Source organism: Trichosurus vulpecula, chromosome 4, assembly GCF_011100635.1.
Source record: "Trichosurus vulpecula isolate mTriVul1 chromosome 4, mTriVul1.pri, whole genome shotgun sequence".
Classification (NCBI taxonomy): Eukaryota; Metazoa; Chordata; class Mammalia; order Diprotodontia; family Phalangeridae; genus Trichosurus; species Trichosurus vulpecula.
Genome location: NC_050576.1, coordinates 182,401,167 through 182,411,171, shown reverse-complemented (window position 1 = coordinate 182,411,171; position 10,005 = coordinate 182,401,167). Strand labels below are relative to the sequence as shown.

Here is a 10,005-nt window from a genome sequence, read left to right as displayed (position 1 = left end):
ACCACAGAAAGGTTATGCAGGTGGGATAGCACAAAGAACTCCCTGACAGTGAAGGAGGGAACTGAGACAGGAATAAAGGCAGCCCTGAGCTTTATTCCTCCCTTCTGTGTCTACTGCAGGGGAACAGGGCAGTCAGATGACTGTGGGGAGATAGGACAAGGAGAAACAGGAGCCATTTCCTCTACCCTTGGTTGGGTTTTTTTTTGATTGAGGAATGTTTCTGTTTAGTTCTTCAGTCTCTGGCTGGGGCTGGAGCAGGATGTGGACAAAGGAAAGTGAGACTAAATCCCTTGAGGCTCCTAAATCCCTCAGGCTCCCGGCTTTCCCCCCCTTCCTCCTAATACTCATGGGCTGAAGATTCCATAATGGTAGGTAGTGAGGATAAGGTATAGGGTAGAGCCAAGGTGTGCTAAGGATGACTAGGGCTGGAATAGGAAGAACTTTGAGAATAAAAGGGACGTTTTAAAATATTACTTTTTAAAAAATGTACATAAGAACATAGATCTACAATGGGAAAGGCCTTTGGAGCCCATACAGTGCACTTAAGGGATAAGGGAAATGGGACTTGGGGAGATTAAGTGGAAATCACACAGGTGGTAATTTGAACCCAGAGCCGAGATATCCTTTTTGTTCAATAGGGCTGCCCCTTCGATCTCCAACGCCAGCAAATCCCACCCCTCTCTATTTTTGTGCTAAGTCGTTTATGCTGCAGAGAAACCTCCAAGTCTGGGGTGACTGCGGCACACAGAGGGGTATGCTTTACAGACCTTGTCTTGGACCCTTTCCACCGCAAAGGTCTGCTGCTAGGGAGAGGAAAGGGGTGACCGCAGTAACAGAGAAAGGACACATTCAGCGTGAGTCATTTTTATTCCCCCACTTCATGGGGGTGTAGCACAGACCTGGGACTGAAAGGAGGCCGGAAGAAATCCACCTGTCTCTCCCATCCCCTCTTTTGGGGCCAGCCCGAATACATGGAAATTAAGAAGAGTTCCCACCCCACCCCACCCCGCCCCAGCCACTGCCCAAACCACTGAATCACTGAGCAGCCAGTCTTGGGAGTCTGGTGGTTCCCCAGGGCTTTGAAAACCCAATTGCTGGGCGAGTGGCTATTGGTAGACAGTAGCCTCTGCAGCTCATGACCCCTGCCAGCTCTGGACAGGGTCCTGTGCTGCGGGGCTGTCGGTACACAGGTGCCCAACGCAGGACAAGGTGCTAGGGACCCGGGAGCAGCTGCTGTAGCCCGGGGCTCCGGAGGGACTGGGGAAGGGCTCTCCGCCTGGGCCAGCACGGCGCCCCACTGTGAGGATGCCTGCGGCGTGGTTGCCGCTGGCTTGCAGGAGCCTCTGGAGTCGTCCTTGTAGCCCAGATAGGCCCGCCCTTCGTTTCCCCAGGGTGAGAATGCCAGCCGCGTGGTTGCCGGCTCCGTGTAGCAGGTCGTAGAGACGACAGGAGCAAGTTTTCTGTCGGCAGCAGTTGGGCATGGGCTGGGCGGTTGCCCCGGCAGGTAGCAACACCGGGAGCACCAGCAACAGCAGCAGCAGCGTCACGGTGGCCCAAGGAGCCTAGGGTGGGGAGGGTGGAGGGAGAGGTGGGCACACTGGGCAGGCAGAGGCAAGCCTCCTTCCACCTCCCACCGGTGTCATCACCCAAGCACTTTTACATCTCCCATCCTCATGAAATTGTTGCCCAAAAATTCCAATCCTGGTTAAAAATAGTTTGTAGAAGATGGCATCACTTAAGCCTGGCTTTCTGTGGTACCATAGAGGACCAAGGATATGGATCAAACTTCCTTCCACCCTTAGGAGGTCTTATCACCTCCACCCTGGCTAAAAAGGACAGGCAAAGGGGTGGGAGAGAAGGGAAATAAATTGGGCCTGTCCATAGGAATGGGGTTTAGGGGACCCCACTATTCTTAGGAATAGATGTATATACACCAAGACTCCCATCTGCTGTCCATCTCAAACAAACCTATTGCTCTTTCCTATATACCTTATTCTGTTTGCGTCCCTACCTGATCTGTCTTCCCTCACTCCCAAGAATGCTGGCATACACACAGCATATTTAAGTTCATAAAGAAATCAGAGAAAAGCCAGGATGCCAAGAATGAATTCTTTTCATTTCTACTGCCTCTCCTATGGGACCAGAGATGCTGCTCAGAGACCTAGGGATTAGGGGTTCACCCACTCCTCACTTTCCAGCTGAACCATGGACCTGAACTAGGGACTCCTAACCCCTCTGTAAGATCAGATGAGGCTCATTCACCCCAAGTGAACTGATAAAAATGTTTGCAGCCTGAAAGGCCACTTCCCCTACTGACGCCTCCTATTCCCTTTCTTCAGATCCCTGAGGCCTTTACCTTTGAAGTAGTTGGATCCATAGTGCCTGGAGCTCTGGAGTAAGGGACAGCCAGGAGCATGTCAGGCTGTCCAGTTGGAGGGTGCAGAGAGCCAAGCAGATGCTGGGCAGCAGTGGCTGGGTGGCAGTGACTGGGCAGCTCTCACCCTGAGGCTTATAGTGACTGTAGCTTGCAGGGGGGAGGGATGGGCATCTACGCACATCCCCTGGATCAGACAAAGCCAGAACTAAGAATACCATCATGGAGGGGGCTCGTCTCTATGCTGGGGCTAGAAGGATGAATGAGGTGAGGGCTTTGGAGAAGGCAGCTGAATGATGTGGCCTCTGGCCTTTCCCTAGGGAAGATGGAAAGCTCCCTGGAGATGACACCAGTCGCTGGGCATTAATAAGGCAATTGCAGACCCAGGAATCCGAGAACACAAAAGCAGTACCAGTTCTGGCTGGGGACAATGAGGCTGAGGCTGAGGGGAAGTGAGGGTCATTAGCCTAATTAGAGGATAGAGTGAAAATGGGAGGTAGGGTCAGATACTGCATCTTGTCCTGGACATGATGCATAAACCCTATGTAGTGAGGGAAGAGGATGAATTGTTAGCAACTCTTTATTCTCATCTCTTTGTCTCTCCAAGCCGTCAAAGCATTCTCAGAAAAAAAAATGCTTTTATCTATGCCCATCTTCCCCTTTTTCAGTTCACTTCTTCCCTAGTTTCAGAAATATCCCTTTTTTACCTTTCCACCCCAACCCACCCCACCCCACCCCACCCCTGAGACATAGAACCATCATATATAGGTCTGGGTAAGTTTATTGTGACTTGGATAGTTGACAGATTTCTTTGGAGGCATAAAACAACTTTCTCCTGTGCCTAGCTTGGGGACTGGTTATGTTTCCTATGGTCTTTTAGTACTATTGACGCCATTTCTACCCTAACACCTAAGCACAAGGAATAATAGTGGAGTGAAATGGAAATAAAGAATAATGGAGAACAGAGTTCAGCTCCTGGCTTGTCCACAAACTAGCTGTGTGACCTTTGGCAAACCGCTAACTTCTTTGGGAATCAGTTTCCGCTTCTCTAAAACAAGGGCGTTAGCTTAGACAATTTCTAAGACTTCCAGTTCTGACATTCCAGAAAACTATGTGCTTGCAACAGTCCTCAGAGTATACCACCTCTGACAGTGCTTCCCCCTACAGGATCCCCCTTCCCTGGCCATTATCTGTACAATCTCTTGAGAAACAGAACCTGGGCAAGTGGGATGGAGCTGCTTCCACATTATGGTAGGTGAAGGGAGAGGAGGACAGAATGGTCCCTTTCTAACTTGTTATGAGAAGGGAGACTGACTCACCACTCGCCCTTCCTAATTTCTGATTTTACACCATATCTCTTAGAGATGGATAAATAGATAGTGTGGCACAGTAGATAGAGTATTGGCCTTGGAGTCAGGAAAATCTGGGTTCAAGTCCAGCCTCGGACACATAATGGCTGTGTGACCCTGGCAGAGAATACTTCTAATTCTGACCTACATTGGTAAACCTTCCTTATCCAGAAGATCCCCTATATTAATGAAATCACAGGCCTGATGTCTATCCCTATCCTAGTCCCTATGTTGAAAAATTAAGTCAGTGTTCATGCACGGGGACAGAAGGAACAGCAAGATATTCACCTATATCCATTCTATCCTGGTGCACTCACCTCCAACATCCGCCCCCAATATCAGTCCTTCACTGCCCAGAAGCTAAAATTAGCATCGCTTAGTCTGGATAGAGGGCAGGAAAACTGGACACAAAGGTTCCCAAGTGAGATTTTTTTCCCATTCTGAGAAAGCACAGAGATACTAGGGTGACTCCTAGACTCAGAGAGTCCCCTGGACTATGAGGTTCCACAGAGACATATGAGAGAGATGGAGGCAGGGACCTGAGGACACTCAAGACACCACCCTCCTTAGCAGAAACTGGATCAGGTTTCTATGTCTCAGGATTTGGGGCATCCCTGGGGGAAAGGAGGAAAAGGGCATCGGTGAGGGAGAGGAGGAAAGGAGAGCACGAAGCTCCCTAAAGCCCCCTGGGCCCACCAGGTGGACTTGGGCAGGTCCAATACTGCCTCGGAAACGGAGAGACTTGTAGGTGGGGGAAGCTTCCTGGAGGCAGTGATCGAGCTGGGAATAGAAAGACAGATAAAGCTTAGGCCAAAGTGTATACTTATAGGGTACAGGATGGGGAATATGGGGGAGGGGACAGATCATGGGCTTGTCACAGCTAGAAAGGACCTTAGGGTGTCTCATCTCTGTCTCCTCAGTTTCCTTTGGTTTCTTCCCTGGATTAGTTCCTCTCTCTCCCCACCAACCCCAATCCCAGGTGAATCCAAGGACCTGGGGTGGAGGAACCCACAACTCCTTTTTCCTTACTCCCTTACCTTATGTCGATGGTCCTCAGACAAGCCCCTTACCCCTCTCAGTTCTACAAACACTTCGTAGTGGGGAGCAGAGCCATCAGAGAAGGAACCTGTGGGAAGTTTCCACTCTTTACTTGAGGGATCCCTGGAAAGGTTCTTACCTCCCCTTAGTTCCCGTCTTGGGGTATGTGGAGAAAAGTGACAGGTTTTTTGGGGGAGGATGGGGGCACATTTGGGCTTGTAAGTGGAGAACAGAAAATTGCTATTTCATAAGAGAAGGAAAAAGGAAGGGAAATAACACTCCAGAAGGGATGAAGATTAGACTCTGGAGAGGATTTCTATCAAAAGACAAGGAGCTGCCATCTGCCTGGGAGAACTCAGCCTTGGAGAGACTCTGGGCAGTGGGAAGTGAGGGCAGAGTGGTGGTAAAGGTGTACCTTCTACTTAAAGGCAGGGGAATGGATAGCATACCCCTAGGATATCGAGGTAGGAAAATGTCTTACCCAGAATGCCACTCTCTGCACAGCAGTAGTCCAACAATTTGGCCCCTGGCCAGAGCCCCACGGCATGTAGCAATGCCCCAGAGAACAGATCTTCAGAGATGCCCTCACCTCGAACATTGAGGGACTGACTCAGCCTAGGGTGTGGAGAATGTGGGGAGGGAACAAGAAGGTCAGCTCAGTCTCCCAAGGAGAGAGGCATTCAGGGATTCTCTCTCCCCTAAACCTCGAGGAGGGGCTGGCAAGGTGGCAAGAACCTTAGAGCCTCCCAGCAGTTCCGGGGAGAAGATTTATGGGACTGGTTTAGAAGGAAGCCAGATTGTGGGATTAGGAGGACAAACTGTTCTCTGGAGTCTCTCAGTTGGGAGGGCCCTGCAGGATCTCTCCCAGACCTCTCGGCAGGGGAACATTTGGGTCCAAGAGTTTATCTATGGGACTTGAGATGTCTCAGCCTGAGTCTCCTCCATAATCTAGCAAAACCCTCTTGGCATTTCTGTCAGTGGGCCACTCACCTTCGGACAAATCTGACTACAGGACACTGATTGTAGAAGCCAGTGACTTGGACCATATCCCCCAGGGGGCACCTATGCATGACAAAGAGAGGGGAGTGATAATAAGAAAGGTAGGGGGGACAAGGAGCCATCAGTTCAGCCCCAGGCTCCCTTACCTTAATCTTCTTCCCACTTTCATCTTACCAGTGCAATGTCTGGAGGGGCAGAGGTGAGGCAGGGGTCTGGGGTGGGGGTGGGGACATCACCTGGTGAGGCTAGCATCATTGGTCAGCACCAGCTCATATTCTTCCCCTAGCAGGGCCTCCCCTAGTAGGAGGGTGGAGGGGGCCTCCTCTTGGCTCTTTTCCCAGGCTGGGAGCAGTTCCACAAAGGGAGGTCCTGGGAGTAAAAGGTATCCTGGCTTTAGCTGCTCTAGGCATAGGTTCAATCCAATTACACCTGAGGGTAGGAAGAAGAAGGGGTGGGGCAGAGTACCAACTGTGAGCCAGGAGCTTCCGAACAAAGCAGATCCTGCCCTTAGCTTCCCCAAACTGGCTATATGGAAGTGAGGGCTACAGGAAAAGTGGGCCCTGGATCAGTGCCTCAAGGAGAGGTACTCTGCCCACCTATAGGGGAAGGATAGGGCCCAGTCCATTACCTTATGAACCTTTGCCCTGCCCTGTTGGTGACACCTCTGACCCTCCCCATTCCAGTTCTTGGATTTTTGCTTGTTCTTCCTGCCAGGATCAAATCTTTTCCTCCATCACCAGATCTTAACCGCTCTAACCTGACTAAACCATGACCCCCAGCTCTGATTCACCATCCACTGCCCATTGTTGACCTCTGATTTCTACCCTAGGCCCACTGCAGAGCTCTCCCGATGCCCTGACCTCCAGCAGCTATATAAGCAGGTGAGAAGAAAGGCAACCCTTGGCACCAGGTATTCCCCAAGGCGGCTTTGGCCACGTCTTGCCCCCCTGCGTCCTTCATCACCACCACCTGCAGCTGGGGCCAGAGCCTTCGAGCCAGTCCCTGGGGTCCCTGCTCCAGTTCAGTTTTCAGCTCTGCTGCCCGGGTAGGGGCAGGGGGCAAGAAGCCAGGCATGCCAGCAGCCACTGCCTCCACCAGCTCCTCCCAGTCAGCCCCAAGGCAGGAGAAGACATCCAGCAACTCAGTTGCTGTTCCAGCCTCTAGCACCCGCAGCCCCCTGGTTCCAAGAGCTACCAGAATCAGTGTCCGAGGGTCCCCTGCTCCTGCCCCAGAGGGACAAGCCCAGGCCAGGGGCTGTAGAGGCCAGGGGAGGGAGCAAGGCCAGGGGGAAGTGAGGGTCAACCGGGCAGTGCCTCCTGGGATCAGTGCTCCTGGATATGACTGTTTCAGGGAATTGAAGCCCAGCACCGCCACCTGGAAAGAGAGATAAGCGTGGACAGGGAAGCATCAGTTTGACCCCTCCTACCCCAATCCCAAGTCTGAATCAAGTCTTCCCCTGCCAATATCAGTGCCCAAAGTATCCAGGTAACCTTCCCACTCATGAGGTGTGAGCTTCAAGTCTTGTAGCTCCGAAAGGGAAGGGGGGGGGTCCCTCTACCCCTCTTCTCTCCCACCCTGGAGGCACCTCTGCCACTTTCCTTAGCTACCTGTGAGGAATCCCAGGGGGGAGAGTTCGACTGGGGATGCTCCAGCATTGCCAAGCCCTCATCTGTTTCTCCTGTCTTGCTGTAGGGGTCCAGGCGAGGCCAAACCAGAGGGAACTGATTCCGGAAACTGTTCAAGTCTGTGACCATCAGAGATACCACCACAATCCCCCCGCCCCCCAATGGAAATATTCTGGTTAGAATCTGGTTAGAGGGGAGATAGGGGAGAGTCTTTGGTGGGAGGGGTACCTTTTTCCAGGAATGTCAAAGAAAAAGGAGCTGGCTTGGACGGAAACCAAGATTTGTAACCAGAAGAGTGTGACTAAGCTAGAATAGGGAGGATCTGCTTTGGAAGGGTCTCTGTCAGTCTGGTGTCCCTCTATGGAGCTAGTCAGTTGGGCAAAAGGCTTCTTTATGGGGGTCTCTCTCATTCCAAGACCACAGTGTAGGGATTTCTGGGCCCAGAGGTTTTTGTGTGTGGTTTCTCTCAGTCTATGTACTCTATATTCATAGGATCATAAATTTAAGGATGGAAAGGACCTTAGCCCAAACCTCTTATTTTTCAGGTGAGAAACAAAGGTCCAGAAGGTTAAGTGATTTGCCCAAGATCACACAGGCTGTAAGCAGCAGAATCAGGTTTTTAAGCCAGGTCCTTGAAATTCAAATCCAGCCCTCTCTCCACTATATTGCCTGCTGTGGTGGTGGGTCGCTAGAGGGTACAATGGAGAGAGTGCTGGACTTGGGAGTCAGGAAGACCTGAGTCTGATCCCTGCTTCAGGCATCTCTAGTATGTGACCCGGGGCAAGTGTCTTAACCGATGTTTGCCTCAATTTCTCCATCTGTAAAAAGGAGATAATAATAGCACCTCCCCCTCCCAGGGTGGACATGAGAACCAAATGAGGTGACATGGAAAATGCTTTACAAATCTTAAAGCTCTATAAAAATGTTACGATTACCGTTCCTCCATATTACGGTGGCTGAACCTGGAAACTATTTCCACAGTCCTTTAGAGAAACCCACCTGGTATTTCCCCTAATGGGCAGGTGGTGGTTCGGGGTCCCTGAAGACACCGATGCAACACCTGCTTCTGACTTTGATGGACGTGTCTTGTGCTCTGCTCCAGTCGCCACTGCTCCCAGGCTGCTGCCCAGCCCAGGGCTCTTAAGGCCATTCTATGCTGGAGTGTCTGGCCCCAGGCCTTCCTGGTTCTGTGGCTTTTCTGCCACCACAGCATCGGTAAGGGCAGCAGCAGTAGCAGCAACAGCAGCAGTGGCAGCAGCATCTCGATGGGCACTTCTAGGAGAGGGATAGGGGAACCATAGCTGCTCCTCTCTGGCCAGTGGCACATATGGGACAACTGAGGCAAACGGGGACAGGGAACGAGCCAGGCTCCAGGAAAAGATGGGGAACAATGGAGAGCAGAAAGGAGCTTTCTCTAAGGCTACTGGAACAATTATCTGGCTATCTTATTTAGTTTTCCCACGTACCTCCCCGTTGGGACCCGAGGTACTTCCAGGACACCCCACTGCTCCAATCCCCCTACTTTCACCCTCCCCCCCTTTCTTTTTGCTCTGTGCTCCTACTTCCTTTTGGATTCCAGGGCATGCCTTACCTCCTCCTTAAACCCCAGTTTCTGAGGATCCTTCCGGGTTTCTTCCGGAAACAATATTCCTCTTCCGGACCAGAAAGAGTTGCAGTTTTAAAGGGCAGGGCCCAGCTAGGGAAATCTGGTCACCCGGAAGGCAGCCAGCTCGGGGTGTGCATTTGTGCTGGGGGGAGGTGGAATGTGGAAGGGGTGTCTTAAAGGGACAGGCTGTAAAAGGTTAGCTGTTCTAGCACTGTACTGGGGCTTTATGGGGAAGGGAAGAGAAAGAAACAAGAGCAGGACATAGAACAAAGGCAAGTGGAGGGGGAGCTGGGGAGTGGGAATAGGGCTTCTGTGTGCATTTTGACTATCTGTGAGTAGCATGTAAATGAGCACCTGTTTCTTAGGTCAAGCATTCCTAGTCAGGCTTGCTGCTTCAGAGCAGTACAGTTCCGGAGTAAGAGAAGACTAGAGAGATAAAAGGGAATGCATGAGATGGGGCTTCATAAGGAAACAGACTTGGGGAAAGGTCTAGAGCAGGGGTGGGGAACCTGTGGCCTCGAGGTCACATGTGGCCCTCTAGGTCCTCAGGTGCAGCCTTTTGACTGGGTCCAAGTTTTACAGAACAAATCCTTTTATTAAGGGGATTTGTTCTGTGGAGTTTGGATTCAGTCAAAGGGCGTACCTGAGGACCTAGAGGGCCACATGTGACCTTGAGGCCGCAGGTTCCCCACCTCTGCTCTAGAGATTCATTAATGGGAAGGATCTTAGAGGTCACCTTGCCCAATACCCCTATAAGCCACATCCTCAGGTACTGAAGGAATTGACAGATGTGATTGGTGAGCAACACTGTTGTTGTTGAGTCACTTCAGTCGTGTCCAACTCTTGGTGACCCAGGGTAGCACAGCTAGTAAGTGTCTGGGGTTAGATTTGAACTTAGGTCTTCTTGACTCCAGGCCTTGCACTGGCACTATCCATTGTGCCACCTAGCTGCCCCACTGTTAGTGATCTTTAGATCCTAGAGAACCAGAGAGGTATGGCAGGCCTGGAGAGGGT

At 51.4% G+C, this 10,005-nt stretch overlaps 2 protein-coding genes across 2 annotated transcripts; both read right to left on the bottom strand.

Annotated features, from left to right (window-relative positions):
* Nucleotides 1-1,110: 1,110 nt before the first annotated feature.
* HCRT (hypocretin neuropeptide precursor) lies at nt 1,111-2,416 on the bottom strand. Its single transcript, XM_036757909.1, has 2 exons — nt 2,357-2,416; nt 1,111-1,562 (listed from the first exon to the last, which is right to left on the bottom strand). The coding sequence occupies exons 1-2, from the start codon at nt 2,414-2,416 to the stop codon at nt 1,134-1,136; spliced, it is 489 nt and encodes a 162-aa protein (XP_036613804.1). The 3' UTR covers nt 1,111-1,133.
* Nucleotides 2,417-3,137: 721 nt separating this feature from the next.
* Nucleotides 3,138-9,068, bottom strand: GHDC (GH3 domain containing). Its single transcript, XM_036757907.1, has 9 exons — nt 8,977-9,068; nt 8,385-8,660; nt 7,368-7,504; nt 6,621-7,134; nt 5,997-6,189; nt 5,752-5,823; nt 5,243-5,376; nt 4,761-4,849; nt 3,138-4,503 (listed from the first exon to the last, which is right to left on the bottom strand). Exons 2-9 carry the CDS (start codon nt 8,644-8,646, stop codon nt 4,273-4,275), a joined length of 1,632 nt encoding a protein of 543 aa, XP_036613802.1. The 5' UTR covers nt 8,647-8,660; nt 8,977-9,068; the 3' UTR covers nt 3,138-4,272.
* Nucleotides 9,069-10,005: the final 937 nt, after the last annotated feature.